The sequence below is a fragment of the Chinchilla lanigera genome, unplaced genomic scaffold, assembly GCF_000276665.1.
Source record: "Chinchilla lanigera isolate Chin_1 unplaced genomic scaffold, ChiLan1.0 scaffold00003, whole genome shotgun sequence".
NCBI classification, from domain to species: Eukaryota; Metazoa; Chordata; class Mammalia; order Rodentia; family Chinchillidae; genus Chinchilla; species Chinchilla lanigera.
Window position 1 is genome coordinate 3,529,105 of NW_004955404.1, and position 19,042 is coordinate 3,548,146.

The 19,042-nt window shown below is 43.6% G+C and overlaps 1 protein-coding gene across 1 annotated transcript in view; it reads right to left on the reverse strand.

Moving 5' to 3' along the window:
• Positions 1–6,936: 6,936 nt before the first annotated feature.
• Positions 6,937–19,042, reverse strand: part of Tnfsf13b (tumor necrosis factor (ligand) superfamily, member 13b) — a gene marked incomplete in the record, with an annotated part of 37,202 nt that continues 25,096 nt past the window's right edge. The window contains 3 exon segments of the mRNA XM_005374008.2: positions 6,937–7,876; positions 10,895–11,045; positions 11,131–11,243. Of these exon segments, the coding sequence (XP_005374065.2) occupies positions 7,764–7,876; positions 10,895–11,045; positions 11,131–11,243 (377 nt within the window).

A 19,042-nucleotide genomic window follows, 5' to 3' on the forward strand; every position in this document is an offset into this window, starting at 1 on the left:
CTAGGAGATGAAGTCCAAGCACCTTTCTGCTCCCACCTGGCTCCATCGGGGAAGTGTTTGGCCTCTGGGTGGACGGGGTGGGATGCTCGTGCTGTTTCACTTGCACTGCTGGGCAGAGAGATGCAAGAGGCAGCTACGACTTGGGAAGGGCCAGAGTCACCGCCAGACTCCAGGCGTTGCTGCCTCCTTCCCTTCTTCCTCCCTCCTATCTTTCTTTCATTGATTCTCCCTCCTTTACCTCTTTCCTTCCTCCTCATCCTTTCTCCCTGCCCATTCCCTCTCTCTTTCTCCGATGCACTCAAAACATCTTAACAAAACCAAATATTCTTACAATTTCTCTCCATTGTAACATCTAGATTTCTTGCTAAAATAAAACCAGACAGTGCACTTCCCTTCCCGTTCTTGGAACTGCAGCTCCAGCCCCTCCTCCCATGCGTGTCTTCTAAGCAAAGCCCTTCAGCCAGTGTAATATGCGAGGAACTGTTTCAAGTGCGTTTGCGTATTCAGTTTTCCCAATGACAATGCCAGAATTTAAAGGCACTAATCTCCCCATAGTCCCAATTATAACATTAGTTAAGGAGAACTCAGATTTGAATTTGAGAACTTTGGCTGGAGACAGGAAGCCCTTCAGTCACCCCCTTTCTTCCCCACTGATGCCTTCAAAGAGGACCACAGCATCAGGGCAGGACCCAGTGGGGAGAACAGAGACCCTGCCCAAAGGCAGTTAAAAATGTCAAGGTGACAAGAGACCAGGACCCAACTCAGCAGAGCCTTCTGAGTGGGCTTGGGTGCATGGCACCCTGAGAAACACCAGGACCCCGGTGCACACCTGCTCACTCACCTTCTGATTTCTCCTGGGAGCCCGGTCTCCAGGCAGCCCAGGCCCATGTGCCTGAAACATACCCCAGGCCTTTGTTTCCCTATGTGCTCAAGGACTCTTCCTAGAGCTTTTTCTGGAGTCCTCTGCCCTTCTGCAGTGAAGCTTCCCAAGGGTGAGGCTGTAGGAAGCAGGACTGGGGCCGGAGGACCCCAGTTTACATCACAGGGGCACCTGTACCTCTCCGTCTTCTCACCTATGAAATGCAGATTTGTTAGTGACCTAATCAGATGTGGTTACTGAAGAACTGAAGGAACTTAACGTCTAGAAGAGTCTCTACACAATGTAAGTACTTGTGAGGTGTCTTGGTTACTTCCCTCCTTTCTGGAACAAAATACCTGGCACCCACAATTTAAGGAAGGAGGGGCTCACAATCTATAAGGGTTTCCACCTGTGCTCAGCTTGCCCCAGGGCAGGGCACTGGGGCAGAGGGGCCTGGCAGAAGACAGCATCTCATGGTGTGGAGCACAGGAAGCCGAGAATGAAGGAAGGGGCTGAGCTCTTCCAGTGGTACCCTGTGATGGACTTTTCCAACCAGACTCCACCTCCCAACAGAAAGTTGGCTCTAAGCTCCCATAATCCAGCCACCTTCCCAAACCCCTGCCTGTGAGCTCATGAGGCATTTGGGTTTAACAAAACATGAGTGTTTAACAAATACCATTGACCCACCTTGTGCCAATAACTCCCTGTATGCCTTTGCTACTTTATTGGACTCCATAATATTTGTCTCCACCTAACACAGGCTGTGTTGCCAAGAATACTGGTTTGTACACAATAGGCAGTCAATAGATTTGTTTTATTTTATTTTATTTTTGGTTTTTTGAGACAGAGCCCTGTTTGTTATGTTGCCCAGACTGGCCTTGAACTCACTAAGTAGTACAGGTTGGCCTCCAACTCATAGCAATCCTCCTTCATCAGCCTCCTGAGTGCTGGGATGACAGCCATGGGCCTCAACGCCCAGCCAACACATTTGTTTGAATTGATGAAATGTCACGTCCATTCAGTATAACATGTAGCTCATTACACAAGGCCAAGTATGGAATTTTCTATGTGTGGTATCATTTGCAACTCACAAAGTTTTGAACTTTGGAGCATTTTGGATTTTGAATTTTTGGAGAAAAGAGACTCAACCTGTACTACTGGTCAATGTCTGTATGGATAGTTTAAAACATTCCTTCTAGTTTATTTCTTCTTGATCAGGGTTAGCAATTTTCATTTTCTAAGAATATGCCTTTCATCTATTATTTTAAGGGTTTATGAGAAAAAACTTTGTTCAAAATATTTTCCTGGGTCATTTTATCTCTGCTTCCCCTACAGTTTGGTCTCCATTTTAAAATTTAATATTGTCTAAATTGGTGTTTGTAACTTTGTTTGAAAATTTGGCCACTATTTTGTCACAGTTATATGTCTAATAAATGATTTGGGAACATGGTGGTCATCTGTCTTTCCTTCATTTTCTATTATCTGCATTTCTGTTCTTTAACTTCCGTCTTTCATTTTCTTTGGCTTAGGCATTCTTGATTACTCTGTCTTGCCTTGTTTTGTTTCTGTTTCTTGTTATGGAGGCTTTTTTTCAAATAAAAGTATTTTACTTCATAAAATCCCACGTAAGTACTAATTTTGCTGTACCCTAATGTTTTTACAGAAGTGCTTTATTATCTAGTTTTAAATAATTTCTAACTTCTATATTTTTCTTTAAACTTTAAATTATATAGAAGTATTTTTTCTGCTTTAATTTCTAAATGCATATTTGTCTACCTTTTAATTACTGATTTCTGTTATTAAAGACTGTTGCGAAAAATCATAATTGGTGCAAAGCCAACTACTTAATATTTGTTAAATCCAGGAGCTTCATGACTAGTGTGGATGAATTTTCACAAGATGTGAAATTTATTTAAGAGTTATATGAATATCATTGCCCTGAGTTTGATCTTTGTAGTGTAAGATGTTAATGATTGAGGAAAACACTCATAAGTGAAAAATCTAAGAGGATTCTGCGTATTGTTTTTATTTTCCCATATATTGAAGGTCTTTAATTATTTCAAAATGAGAAGTTGGAAGTTGGAAAACACGGAACCTATTAACTCGGTGAAAATTTCCTGCTTCCTTCAAACCTGTAACCTCTCACGTGGTTTGTCTTTTCATTACCACCACATAATTTCAGAAGAGGAGGATTCATAACACACTGAGTTCTCCTTTGCACCTAGTGCAGGCAGAAAATGAGGGTCAGGTCCTAGGCGCGCTGGGGGAAGGCTGTGCACATGCGCAGGGACCCCCTCTGCGGCTACTACCGTACATCGTGCGGTGGGAATTTCACATCTCATAACCGGTTCCTAAGGAAAAGAACCTTTGGTTCGTAATGTCTTACGTACGTGTGTGAATTCATACGCCTTCACAAAAAGTACAGAAAATATATTGTACTGTTACAAATATTACCCTAACGGTAATGACGTAACCAATTTCTCCTACATAGTTTAAAATAGATTTTGAGACCTTATTCATTTACTTGTGAAAGATTATATTTCAGTGTTTATACTAAAGATGAAAATATGGGACAGAGGGAAACTCACCCGGTTGTGTTTTTGTGTACCCAGTGTATTATTGCCTTTGTGTTGTTAATCTTGTTTGTTCACTCCCCGGAAATGGCTAATTGGTCACAGAGCTCTAAATGTCAGGAAAGCACACCTCTCGGGCTCCTGACACAGCTCCACGTCCAGTCGGTCCATAGGCTCCACGCTTTGTGGTTAGTTTTAAATACAGTGCGTGACTGAGGCACAACTGCAAAAAGATAAAAATTAAGTAAACAAAACAAATTTATTTTCATGTGTACAAAATTATGCAGAGAACAGATCAAAATTATGTGTACAAAATTATGCAGAGAACAGATCACCAATTCAAAATATAGCCAGTATTTGTAAGGATTATGGTAGTGTGAGTTTGTGAAAGACATTTAAAGAAAGCAACACATCTACACTCTTATTCTATTGCTACTGAAGCTGTCTGTTTTTATTCTGTTATTTCATTTTAAAATAATCCCGAATACAGTTCCGCTTCATTAACTTTTAAATAACACCAGACAGTCCACTTCTGATAGCTATAGTGAGAGAAACGAAGTGGAAAGTAACCTCTCGCTCTGCTCCAGGCAACGCCGCGCACACTTCTGGGGGCGGGAGCGATGATCCTCTGTCACTGTACCAGCCCCGCACCCCCTGTGCCGTGACCACAGGAGAAGAGGAACACGAAAGAGGAAACAGCTGTGAGAGCCACGGCCTCCTTTTAATCACGGTTATTGTACAAGCACTGACCACACCTATGAAAGGTCACGAAATTAATTTATGAAGATGGATGTACCTGCAGTTAGCTAGGGAGAATCCACTTTGCAAAGCATTGCCATCGCCGGCCGAGGGCCTGTGGGTGAACAAGGAGTTCAGTGGGGTCTGCAGCAGAGAGAGGAGGGGCTGCTGTCGGGGGTGGGTGGACAGTAATGACCCCATCCTGCTGGTTCTGTCAGACTTCCTGCAAATCGTTCATCATTTTGGCAGTATCATCTAAAGCTGCACACACGTTTTCTACATGGCACCCACTCTGCTTCCAGTGCATACCACATGAAACGTGTACATACTGGTAAGTTCCCCCAAATACTGCAAGGACAGGTTCTCAGGAATGTTATTCGTCAGAACCCCAAACTGGAAATACTCCCAAGGCCCTTCCACGGTGAAAGAGATAGATGCACTGTGGTTCACCCTGGAGTGAAGTTCCACTTTGCCGGGAGCAGGAGTGAACGGCAGCTGCCCACAGTAGCATGAGGAAGCTTCCTGGGCAAAAGGGCGGTGGACACAGGAAGAACCATCGCTGCACACACTGGCCCCCCGCAGCGTGGCCCCAGCCTGTGGTACCCTTGGTAGGTGTCACAGCGTCTAGGAGATGGGGCCTAGAGGCTGCAAGTGGGAGCCCGGGGATGGGTGCGTCCTTGAGGGAGATCTTCCAGTCTCTCCGCTTTCTGGGCACCAGGAGATGACCAGTCTCCCCAGCCACAAGTTCCCATGATACTCTGCATCACCCCAGGCCCAAAGCAACAGAGCCGACTGTCCATGGACTGTCCTCCTTACGTCAGGTACTTTGTTTCAGTAGTGGGAACGCTGAAAAGACGAAAGCCACCCTGGCTGACGGAAGTCAGACTGGAGATTGCCTTTGAAGACCGGCCGGGACAAAAAGATGTTAAGACGCCGGCAATGTCCATGTCCTGGGCCACAGAACAGGTACACATGCTTGCTCCCCCCAGTGAATGCAGTCATGTACTACAAACACGTAGTGGTAAAAAAATTTTAAAATAATCTGCCAAAATGTGTACAGGAATATGTCCCCTTCACAGAAGCACATCACACGCACTTAACTTAACTGAAATTACCAAAGGGTTCGTGCAGGCCTCTATCAGTAATTGCTATACCCACAACACAGCACACTGGGAAGAGCTTCGCTCTGCACGACTCAAAGCCATTTCTCCACCTGTCACGCAGAGCTGCCAGTTGTTTCACTATGGACATTCTGGTGACTCAGTTCCTGCACACAGGGAGATGGAACTTACGTAGCCTCAAATAGTTCCCTACGATCACAATTATGATTGGCATTTAAGGTAACAAAGTATCTGGACTGGATCCACATAGTTAATGTTTTGGTATAGGAAAACCCAGAATGACATCTTCTTTTTCCTAAAATAATTTGAGAAAAAGTAGAGAGGAACAAACTCAGACAACAACTAACTCTAGGGAGATTCCCACCCAGAGTCACCAGTTACCTAATCCTAATTCTGTTTTATGGTATTTAAGTGAACTTTTATTTAGTCACAGACTAGTTTCCTCATAATTTCACATAGGGGGAAGATAATACTCACTTTTTAACATTGGTGTAAACCAAAAGCAAAATAACAAGAGTATCTCACATGGCTAAACTACATCTGCCGATAAAACGTGTTAAATTGTTTATAAAGAATAGTGGCAGGAGCTATAGATGACAACAGTGTACTGACTAAGCCTATTACAACCCAGTGTTTTTAAATTTATGTTTGAAGAAATAATAATAATATGCCAGTGAAGATATGAACAGATTCCTTTCCAAGTACAGGTAAGACTCAGGTTTCAAATACTTTATTGTCATAAACGAACACATATTACTTTACAGTATCTCACAGTTTCTCACCTTGTCTTTAGGGTGACATCATACAGAGAGAAACCAAAAGATGAGTTTCATGGGCAAGGGCAGCCAGATAGTGAGGCAGAAGGCACTGCGTCTTTCTACTTGTCGATCTAAGTTAGCAGCATACAAGGAAAATCACTAACCGCTCCTCCGATGTCAAAACCTCTTCTCTACCTATTGCTTCTTGTTTTTTAATTATGCTATAAAACAAAACACATTGCTAGATACATTTTAGTTGATCCAAAATGCAATTATAGGAACTAGACATTTGTTTTGTTGTTTTTTTTTTTTTTGGTTTTGGTTTTTCTCCGGTACCGGGAACCGAACTCACGACCTTGCGCTTGCCAGGCAGGCGCTTTTGCCGCTGAGCTAAATCCCCAGCCCCGGAACTAGACATTTGAATAGAGTTTGATTTTAGGTGCAAAGTTTGAGAGCTTTTCTTCCTTCAGAAGTATCTTTAAAATTACTTTAATGTAAAGGGACAGTAATGTCAGCTTAGCTCTGTTGTTTCATCTACTATTACTGCTAATGAAGTAAATTGTTTAATGAAATTGAAACTTAATGACCTAAAAACAAGGCAAAATGCAAGGGAAACAGATGTTGTAAAAGAGACATATTACAACATTCTCAAGTATGATTGTTTATGAAATGAAAGCGAAGGTGATGTCTTCCAAAACATTACAATCTTTAGAAAGAACCTGTGCACTTTCCACACTTCTAGATGCGAAAGACTTCAGTAAAACTTCAACTTCTGTAAAGCAAATAACTTGACTGCTTTTGTTGCCTGGGATACATAAGCTACAAGAGTAGTAGTCTGAAACAGAAGAACTTGAAAAAAAGGAAATGATATTACTTTATCATAGATGTACACATTAACTTCAGTGGAGATTTTATTTCACGTAAGTGCAATTTTAGTTATCTTTTAATTATTGATTCGTATGTATTAATTGGAATTGCCCTACACTGAAAATTCCTGAAGCAACTGAAACCATAGGAAAAAAATATATATATATGCATATACAAATGAGAAAATTCTTTCCTTATTGTGAAAAATGTCTCATAACAGATATTAGAGTTAAAATGTTCCAACTTGAAATAAACCAAAGACTTAAATAGTACATGTACCTTATTTTCAGTCCACTTGTATAATATTTAAATTTAGACTTTTAAAATTAATTTCTAGCCAATACATAAATTTGTAATTATTATTTTCATGTATCTAATGCAAGATTTTTTTTTAATTTTCCGTAAGATTAGCTAAAAAGGAGAGGAGCACATTTATATGAAAAGGGAAGATGAATCCTGAGATTTCTCACAAATGTCTTAATGTCCTACAGATGTGGGTACACTTTTCATAGTAAATCGAGGAATACCACTTACTGCCCTCTGAACTCTGCACTTTCCCCAAGACAAGAAATACAATCGCATCACTTGACACAGAGTCCTCGTGAAGTCTTCCTACTTCTAACTTTCTGACTGCAGGCTCTGATTCTCGTAACTCACGTGACATGCTTTGGCTGTGGTTGTCTGTTAAATTTCCTGTTTGGGACCAGATTCTGCAAACCAAAACAAATAGCTCAAGAGAAGTCTATGGTGACTACTTTTTTCCCCTCTTGGCATTTCCACTTAAGGGTTTTCCTTTTAGAGGTGCAGAGAAAGGCAGGGAAAGAGTCACAAGCGTGGAGCACTTGGGTCACAGCAGTTTCAGGGCACCAAAAAAGGTGCCGTCTCCGTCGCGAGAGATCTGTGCGTTTTCTCTTGGTATCGCAAGTTGGAGCTCATCTCCCTCTTCTAGCTTCGCAATGCCTGGCAAAGAAGGGTTTACAAGAGCTTTAAGTGGTTGTTCAGCAGGAAAGGGAAGACAGTAATAATCTTAAAGCAAATGGTCTTTCTTTGGAAACAAGGTTAACAGAGACATTCACATTTAAGGATGCACTAGTAGACTTCTAAGCCAGGCACAGATCTGTTAGCCTTGAACATGACATGACATGACATGACACGAAATAAAATAAAATTAAATAAATAAACAGGAGGAGACACAACAAATACAATGGCGTTAGCACCCACTACTCATAAAGTATATACTGTGTAAAAGACCCAAATATCAAGCTGAGTATGTCAAAGGTATGTCAAGCTGAGTATATCAAATCAGAGTATGTTCCTTGACAGATTATCACATAGTTCAAGGTGGGCTTTGCTTAATTTTATTAACAATGGGAACTTCTTACGATAATGTTCAATAACAATGCAAAACACCACACATGTATGTATACTGAACAGTCTCGATTTTGCTTTAAATATGCAAATTAAAGTATAAAAATTAAAAAGAAAAAATCAGAGAAAGAAAACCAAACGCTTTACTAACAAAGCACATTTAATATTGCTTTTCTCTAAACTCTCAACTATGAGTTTAAGGGTCATTTAGATCACTTTTTACATCTATATTTTAGGTTTTCTCAAATGACCATGTTTACCTTTATAACAAAAGCAACAAAGCAGTTAGCTCCTTACACATGACAACCACATCAGTGTGCGCCTGATGCACAGCGAGGTATTCTGTGAATGGAGGGAACAAAGCACAGTTCACAGACTTCTTTTACTGTATGGGTAATTGCTGGCCACACTCCAAAAGAAAAATATGAAGGAGAAAAAGAGGAAGAGCAAGGGGTGGAGAAGAAACGAAGAAGTTAACGAACAAAGTGAGTAGTGACTAACAATTTAGGAAGCAGTCACATTGTTTCACCAGCAGTAAAAACATTTACTTATGCAAGGGTGTTAATGTCTGCTATGTCCTAAAGCCCAACACACCTGCAACAGGCAGGGTTTATCGATTAAATATTTATCATGTTCCAGTCAGCCATCGAGGCAGGCATGGACCGGTGATCAGGAATGGCAAAGTTGCTGTCCTAAAGTCTTGTTTTTTGCAGTGGGCCCGGATAGACAAGCCCTACCTTTGTGGATATCGTTTAGAGTAATATATACTTTTTGTAGAGATGGCAAAGCATTTGAGGATTGACAGCCTTACATAGCTTGAAAAACAACATTTTTGTAAAAAGCTCAGGATTTGTTTATTGAATAGATTTGCCATTATCAGAGAGATTGAAAGGGATCTAATATTTTGGAAAAGGAGCTCTAAGAGATATTAATTTCTTAAGAGGTCACAGAGCATTGAGAAATATTAGCTCTTGAGACGAAGTGGCTTTGAGCAGCACTAACTTCAATGTAAAATTCCAACCCCGAGCCACTGCTTATTTCAGCTATGCCAGACTACAGTATCAGCTCTAACTTCTTTTCACAATAGGCATATTCACAATTTATTAATGGACAAAAGAGTAATATTTAACTTTGATATAAAACTGGTTCCTTAGTACTTGGTGGTCTTCTTAAATCGACTATTTTTTAAGGCTACTATGGAAGTACTTTTTGCACTTACATACCAGCAGATAGTTTTTAGCAGCTTTAAACAAATTTTCCCTAAAATAGATTAAAAACTGGAAGCCTGAAACTTCTTGGAGGATGCTTACATGCACCCCACTGAGTTACAAGTATTGAGTAATAGCTGTGAAGTCAAGGTAATTATTCTCACAAAGTGAGACACCTGAGAACTTGGCTGAGCACTCTCATAGGAAGGAAATGGAGAGGAGCAGAGGATTAGAAAAAAATTTTTAAGTTAGTCCTAAATCACTATGTGCTAACGCACACTAATGAAGAATAGATGGGTGTGGCCTCGCCATTTATAAATATTTTGCAATATCAAACTGCTGATCAGCACTGGCCACAGAGAAAATTTCTTTATGAAAATTAGGGGATTCCAATGTGCTAGACTTCCTCATACTCTGGTGAAATTATTTAGGGTTTCAAACCCAGAATGACATCACCTCTGCTTGTACTAACTATTTGCCTTGGTTTCTAACTGATTTACTGGGTGCTTGTTTGTAAACTCTGGGATACTTAAAAAGTATTTCCCAACCCTTCGTTCCACATTGCCATTCATGGCAAGTAAGACCTGAAGACAGTTCCTGAAACTTCTAAAAAGATTTGTCAAAATCACCAGAGACAAGAACACACAATCAAGGTGAAAAATACACCCACCTGTATGTTCAAGTTACCCTATTTCCTAAAACCAGCCTTGATTAACTTGAAATTACTCCCTTCACCCCAACCCTCATGAAGAAAATCCTAGCAGTCACAGCCCCAAAAGGGTTGGGAATTGACAGTCTGAAATCTCTTCGCCACTTCTCTGCTTCTGAGCTCAGAGGCAGAGCTCTCAACTGTCATCCCCCAGCCACCTGTCCCAGGCTCGCAGGCGCCCCTGAGCCCTGCGGCACTCCCCTGCTCCCGGGCACGCCGGGGTCACTTCCTCTGCAGTGTGCAGTGTGGGTGGCTGACACCTCGGAGCCAGACTGGCTGGCTTAACCCTCGTGGCTGTGCAGCTTGGGACGATCGTGTCACCTGCCTCCTGTCAGACTCCACCTCCCTAAATGGTAAGGTTCAATGGGGGGGGGGCATGCAAGGGGGCCTGGAAAGTAATGGTGACTGTAAAAGACTGAGGGGAAACACCTCAGAGAACGGGTCCCAGGGAGGAACCCGAGGAAGCTACTCCCCTTCCACGTGAGTGTCCGAGTGGTTAACGATGATTTCGGCGGTCTCAGCACAGACACCAGCTGTCGTTCAACATGACCGAAACGGCCCCGGATCCCCAAGCGCGGGTCTCCAGCCGTCCTTCGGCCCAGCCCCCCGTCCTCCCTGCCGCTGCCTCTGCAGCTCTGACCTCTCAGCACAGCCTGTGTTCCCCGGCAAGCAGATCTGAGAAGGGTGATTTACCAGCTGAGTAGCAGGAATTGTTGGGCAGTGTTTCAGGCATGTTCTGAATGCAGCGGAACAGAGTCACCAGACTCAGCTCGTCCCCAAAGACGTGGACTTTTTTCCTCTGTATTAGGTGTCCCATGGCGAAAGTGTTATCCGTGTACAGAACCTGGGAAAGAAACCAGAGAGCACTGTCAGGAGCGTGTGCAGCAGGGGAGGCCTCGGCGCGGAAGCGGAGCTACGTTGGAGCCTACCTGACCATAGATAAAGAAGTAACCGGGTTCCTTCACCACTATTTTATTCTCTTTCTCCTCCAAGGCTCTTCCTCTTTTAAAGCTGAGAAGCCACGGTACAAAGGTGTATGATCCTACACAGAAGAGAATTGCTTGTGAGAAAGGAAACCGAGAAGAGTAGTTTTCACATTTCTTCATCGCCAACCGGAATCTGTGATTTACAGGAAACTTCCATCCCTTGAAAGTAAAGAAGAGGATGAAGGAAAAGTCACGGGGCTCCGGCGGATCCTCGGCGATCACGTGTACATTGACCTGCCGAACCATGACGCGCCACGTGAGCGTCTCAGTTTTCTTCGTTGTTCTTTGTTTCATTTATTTCACAATAAAAGAGGGTCTGGTTGCAGAATGGACAGCGGTTCTGTAACTCTCTAGCAGAGGCTTTGCACTGGTTCTTCTAGAGGAGAGAATGGTCGTGTGAAGAAGAGGTCAGCGAAAGGAGTCAGGAAGAAGCGAGCCCCCACCCCACAGCCTGGCGATGGGCAGGGAGCAGGAGAGTGAGGGGCCCCGCTGAGATGCAAGCGTCCCCGGACAGCGGCCTGTACTCTTCACGTTCCTAGAATCCTCCTCCATCAGCCCTGGAAGTCACTTGGGAAGCGACAGAAAGATGCACACCGAGAGCTGGGTGGAGGGGCAGACAGAAAACAGCAGCCACAGCGGGAGCGAGCAAAGGCTACCCACAGGGCGAGCCGGAATCAAGCGGGTGCGCCTGGAGCCCACAACCCACTGTGAGAGTACACGCTCCCGTCCTGCAAACTCGGTGTGAGCTCGCTGGATTCCCCCAGGCGTAAACTCTCGGGCTGAGGCAAACCTTAAGACGGTAGCCTGGGGAATCTCAGTAGGTACAAATAAAAGGGTGTAAAATAATTGAATAGAAGGTTAGAGAAACAGCAGTATAAGGGTAAAGTAGTAAAACATGGAGGTGGCAGTCTAAAGCCATGTGGTTTTTCCTATTTTTTAATTATCAGTGCATGTTTGCAGTACGTAGTGATTACAGGCACCACGGGGAGCTGGTGCACGGATGCAGCACATCTGCGTGCTGTCTGCGTCCTCTCCCCTCCCTGCCTTCCCCTTCCTTTCCATCCCTTGCTCTCCTTCACTTCTGCAGAAGATCCATCCCCTGTTTCATCATGTTTAAAGGGTTCCTAGATAATTCATAGTGGGGAGCAGAATGCATGTTCAGATTTTACCTTGGTCATGCAGAGATGGAACAAAGGTAATAATAAAGTGCAGATTCGCAATGCTCAAGCAAAGAACAGCTTTTCCTGGGATGAGCTTTAAAGACAGTGTGTCCAGGACTCCCAGGAGCGGGCGCCGCAGGGGGCGGGGGCTGCTGAGTTCTTGCATCCCATATTCACGATGCCGCAGCCAGGCCTGCTGCAGGCAGTGTCTCCAAGGCAAACCACTCACATTTGAACTTTTCCCAAGTGAGATTCAGTTCCTTTTATTCTTAATTGACAGTTAAAATTCTATACATTTACTGCATACCACACAATGTTTGTAAATGTATATGCACGTGGGACGGGCAAATCAAAGTGATTAACACATTCATTGTCCCATACGGTGTTATTTTTGTAGTGAGAATACTTTAAAAGACTCATTTCTTAGCATTTTCAAGAACAGAATCCGTGGTTCTCGTGGATTATATAGCCACACTGTGCGACAGATCTCTCGTGTACGTTTCTCCTACCTAACTGAAATGTACCTTTAGCCCATATTCCCTCAATCCCCAGCCCTCAGCCCCAGTAGGTACCACTCTCTCTTGGAGGGCTGGAGAGTGTCCCGTGGAGAGTCTACCTTGTCATTGTTACGCATTTTTCTGTTGACAGACCCCTAGATTGGTTCCATATCTTGGCATCTGTGAATAATGTTTCAGTGACACAGGGTTGTGAAGATCTTTTTGGTGCAATGATTTCATTTCCTTTGGACAGACACCCAGAAGCAGAGGGAGGATGTTTGGCGGATGTGTGGAGAACCCATTCTTCAGTGTGGCCCGGCTCTGTGCCCACTCCAGAGAGCCCTCCATCAACAGCTCCCCGATGAGGCAGGTCTGGACACCTTACTTTGCTTTAAACCCACAGAGGGGTTCTCAGCCCTCTTCCTGAAGTACAAATTCCCCCAGGGTTGTGCTGGATGATAACAGCAAACAAAACACAGCACTTCCCTTACAAAAACAAGGGCAAAATCATCTTCACCTCTTTGTCAGCAAAGACAATCTTTTGGTAAAAAGATTGTAATGAAAGTCTTTAATTTTATTAAATGAGATGGTGTCTCCAAAGCAGTTTTAAATACTGCGTGCTGAAAAACATGAGGAAGAATTAACATGATGATCACTTATTCTAAAATACAAACTAATGACATTAAAGGTGACTGTGTCCGTGTGTTAGCAATATTGACTTGATATGCAGATCAAGGAGAGCCTCTTCCCCTCCGAACAGACATCCTCTCACTTCTCTGAGCTGAGGGACTCTTTATGTGTGCTTCCCTGCCATTTCCCCAGGGCTTAAAGTGATTACTAGCTCACAGTAGATGCGAAGCAAATATTTACTAAGTTAACTGACTCAACTATAAACATAAAATAATTCAAAATGATATGTGTACTATGACAATTAGTCACAAGAATTCAGCTGTTCTTTTAAAAGCATTTTTGCTACCTACTGACTTAAATTCTGAAAAATCAAACACAATCATCAAATCTCAAGCTAGTACATACTCCTAAAGTAAAGGAAAACATATATTTCTAGAAGTATTTGTTTATATCCAATTCTAAAAATATTTGCCTGGACTAGCTGCTGATTAGATTTCTTTTGCAATAATTTAAATTTATTTCCTGTTCCTTGACTCCATAATTATTTTCTTCTGACATTTTATCATCTCTTTCTGGTAATATTCTCACCACGAAAATAGGGTACATGCTTATCTTTTTATTTACTGTCCATATTCTTCTTCTGCTGTGCACCCACATTCACCATTGAGACACACACACACAAACACACACAGACACACGCACACACACATGATTATACTCCACAAGTTCAGAGAGTTTGCTACAGTTATAGGTGTGTTTGACAATGCCAATAATACATCCTAGCACTAAATAAATATGTGCTGATGAATAGATCCTAAATCCTTTAAGAAAATACACTAAAGAAAATATTAAAACCAATGTAATTATAAACTTTAGCATAAATATTCTAATGTATTTCTATGTCTTAAAATGCACTTTGGCTTTTAGTGTGTTAGACAATAGACAAGTGCAAATAATAAAATATGCATCAATGCCTGAACTGTAGAGTGTTTCTCTAAAATAACAGACATCTTTTCTTCTGGAAGATATTTAGGAATTTGGAACTAAACTCCTGGACTGTAAATACTTATTGTCAGTAAAACAGATAAAATGCTGATGTACCTTCATATAAAGGGTTTGGAATTTCTAGCTTCACTCAGATTTAAATCTTTGACATAGTTCAATGTTTTCAAAATTTTTAAGACAGTAAAATATACATGTGAAATTAAAAATCCAGTGTTCATCTGTGAATATAATATGCATGTATTTGTAAACATGTCTTGCCTTGACAGGGTACTATCTTTCCTCTTCTAATATCTACTGAAGAATTATAAATACTACATTTTGGGGTGCAGGTTTCTAAACATACATTTAATTAATATTAATATTATTTTTACTCTAGTTCTGGATGGGAGGTTCCCCCTAACACATTCACACTCCTGGGTTAACTGCACACAGCAGGGGTCTCTCAGGGCTATTTATCGCATTGATTTGCTTCTCTTGGTTTCCGTTTATTATCTTAAAAATGCTTGAAATAGTTTTAAGAAAGAAAATACTGGGGGGATATAGCTCAGCAGCACAGTGCCTGCCTGGCAAGTGCAAGGTCGTGAGTTCAATTCCTCATACAAGAAAAAAAGAAAAAAAGAAAGAAAGGAACTACCTAATATTGGTAATACCTTTCTTCAAGGTAGATTAAATAAATCAGTTCAGCAAATAAGGTTTGGGGCCAGGTCCACCTGGAGACCTGAAGCGCCAGCATGGCTACCGTGGGCTTAGAGAGTGGAAGAAGCAGTCACATCTAAACTGGAGCTACCTGGCTGCCCAGAGAGAGCAGCTTCACACCGGGGTGCAGAGGTGCACTGTGAGTGCAGAGGAGGAGATGAACGGGATACGCTGAGGAAGAAGAAGTGGCAGTTCTCAGATCAGTCTGCTGAGTCAGAAAACATGAAGAACAGGACCCGGAGTTCTGGAACAAACCCCCACAACAGGGGGCACTGGAGGGTGGGCAGAACGGGGGCCACGAGCAAGAGCTTAGGCTGTGACACCCCAAGGTATTCAAGGAGAGATGCTCAGGGGACAGAGCTCGGCATGCAGGGGCTCAGAGAGGGATGGCGGTAACATGGGCTCAGGCAGAGGTCAGGAGACACCGCAGGAAGACTGCAGAGCGCTGAAGCCGGAGGACGGGGGGTGCCGGAGGTGTGAAAATCAAGATTTAGAGTGTGCAGCTAGGAGTCATTTGCACGTCTAGCCAACAGTACAGGAAAATGGGCCAGAGAAACAACCCATAGAAGAAGGCACCGCTGAGAGAAGGGAAACATTGAATGTCAAATTCTGAGACATTAAAAGTAAAGTTCACAACAACCTCCATGAACTAACAATACTGAAACAGCAAACAAGAGACATCAGCATGACTGTGGAAATTACCTCTCTCCCCCTCTACCTCCTGAAAGTGATGTCAGAGAAACAGACACACGTTCTCCAAGACATCCTTGCTGGCTGTGAGAGTGTCTGGAATCACACTAGGTGAGTGAAGCGTAAAAGCGTAAAAATGTGGAAGGGCTCACCAGTGGCAGCCTCACAACTGTTTGATGAAAACCAACTCCAAACGGTGAAGAAAGCACCAAAGCCCCTGCCCTACCTCATCTCGAATACTCACATACCCACAATCCAGGAATTTTCAGAATCAGCTCGGGGAATCTGAGAAATTGTAAGAGCGAGAAAAAACTCATTCAATTAAAATAAAAGGAACTTCAAGAGGCTGTGTCCAAAACAAAATGAGATGGAAATAAAGAAAGAAGGAAGGATTTGCGCAAAATATAGAATTAAAAGTCAGTCAGAGGGCAGCCAGCACTTGAACCTCAGATGAGAAACAATCAGGGCCCCCGGCATCTTCGGCACAAAGGGTGGTGGGAGAGTGTGAAACGCTGGTGCCTGGAAAGGCCGGCTGAGGTTAGCTGTATTAGTTTCCTGTTGCTGCTATAACAAATCGCCCCAAACACAGTGCCTTACAGCAGCACAGATTTACTATCTCCCGATTTTAAACAAGGGCTGAAATCAAGGTGCTGGCGGGGCCAGTTGCTTCGGGGGCCCTGGGGGAATCTGTTTCCTCACTCTTCCCTTTCCAGTCTTGAAAGACTGTGTTCCTGGCCCACAGCCTCTCCCACCTTCACGACCAGCTGCCCTGTCACTCTGAAATCTGCCTCCACAGCACAAGGCCTTCACCGAGTCTGATCCTCCAATGGAAGGACCTTCAGAATTGCACGGGGCCTCGCTTCTCATCAGGAGAGCCTGCCTGAGGTCCAACACTGGGTCCCACCTGCCATCCAGGTGACAGAACCACAGGAGTCAGGGATCCAGGTGTGCACATCTGGTGGGGTCATTATTTACCCACCATAACAGTCCGTGCCAAGACATAAAAAAATGACTGCTGAATTTTAAAAGTAAAGAGATAATCCTCATGGGATTAGGCCAGAAAGTCAAGCCACTGCTGAAGAGAAATATTGTTCCTGCTTCTGTTTCATCCACAGTGCGTACGAACCCAGCAGACAGAGGGGACATTCCCACAAACATTCTAGGAGATGAAGGGCATCCGACCACCTGTCTCTCCGGCATAAAGACAGCTCACAAGAGCTGTGCAGATGTGAATGTCTGGTGAGCACTGTTCTCGTCAGCCCATTTTGAGAACGCAACAGAACAAAGTTCAGACAAACAATAAATGAACAAGACAACTACAGTGAAAGTGCTGCCACACTTATTGAATACACTCACCTATGAAACCAAGACCAGGGCCGGGAATATAGCTCAGTGACACAAGTGCCTGCCTGGCAAGCACAAGGTCCTGAGTTTGATTCCCAGGACGCACCTCCCACCCCCGCAAAAAAAAAAGAAAGAAAAAAAAGAGAAATCAAGACCAGAACACAGACAGAAAGCAGTTTGACAGAAAAAGAATAAATTTGTTTTAAGCCTTCACGAAAACTAACGAACAGTGGAAAGTAGCGGTTAAGATATATTGGTAATAAATTCATCATTTGCCTTATTTGTCACAGCGGGGGCTCAACTGATGTAATTTAAAATCGACAGATCAAGTAATAGAAATATAAATATTTTAACAGTACATAGATTAACATCGAGAAATATCATATTAACAAAAAAATGTGTGGTGGGGAACAGGAGAGAAAAAAGAAGACGAATAATATTTACTTGTCTTAGACAAGAGAAGAGAAGCAATAGATGGCATCTAAAGAAATCAGTGCAGGTGTTAGACTGATACTGTGACAAAGCATCAGTCCCTTCACTGGGTCGGCAATGAAACTGGTAAAACTGATACGATCGATGTTTTGTATGTGAGCAGTGTAATTTAAAGGAATCTTGTTGGGGGACCACAAACTATAAATTGAGTCTAGGGGACGTCCAGGCCTGTCTGTCCTGCCCTGAGGGCGAGATTGGAACCTGGAAACTCCCCACTCTCCTGGTCATAGCTGGAAGCCTAGGGCCGGCGACTGCGGTGGGCTCACAGGGCAAGGTAAGCCCTGCTGGAGGCGATCAGGCACCCGGGGAAACTGCAGTTTCCTCACTGCCCCCGTCTCTTCCTCATCCTTGCAAGACTGCTGTGTCCTTCTCAGCAGCCCACTGCAGTCACCTGTACTGCTCCCGGAAACGCTCCCCGCCCTCCACCCACTGTCCACGCAGATGTGACGAAGAAACACCACGGTCTGGGTGCCTCCTGGCCCTTCGTTGCCAGCAAACAACGGGGCATCCCGGACCCCTGCCAGCACCTCCATTTCGTCTCTGGCTCTTCCTTCCTGCGCCAGGTGCTGTAACACTTGGCAGGCAATCTGGGACTCACTGCAGTGGTCCCTGATACCTGGCCCTGCGGAAAGGGTCTGCATAAAACCTTGTAGCACCTAAGGGAGTGTTTAATGAAGAAAGAAAAGCATCAAAATTTCATTGTGAAACTGTGGCCTTCTTTCTCACCCATTTAGTGCTGGCAGCAGCCATGGAGGTAACAACCCGCATTCCTGGTGGCAGCTTACCGTGCCAGGGAAAGAGCAATTTCACACGGCTTGTGAAACCTCGCAACTGAACATTTTTATTACTCGGCCGACTCTGTTCAGACAGAAACATCCCCAGCCAGCATCAACATTTTTTTATTGTTATTTTTGCGGTACAGGGATCAAACTCATGACCTTACACCTGCCAAGCAGGCACTTATGCCACTGAGCTACATCCCCAGCCCCCAGCATCAACATACAACCCCAGCCCCCCACACATGAGACAGAAGACAGGCAAGTAACAGGCTGATCAAAACTCCTGAGGGAGGAGCTTGGGGAAACACATTTTGGAAAGCTCCTGCATATGTTCCAGGAATCTGGGGTGTGAGCAGCATGGCCAGGGCCAGAGGAAGGCTGGAAATGACCCAAGAAGGTGCTGGGTCTGTACCTGTGGCTGACCTTTGGAGTCCATGCATACAAAGAGTGAAGACAGGCAGGGCTGCACACAACCGGGCTAGAGTTGAAGAGATACGCCAGGGTCAAGCCAACGTGAAGACCAGGGCAGCACTTCATTTTATTATATTTTCGGTTTCTAGTG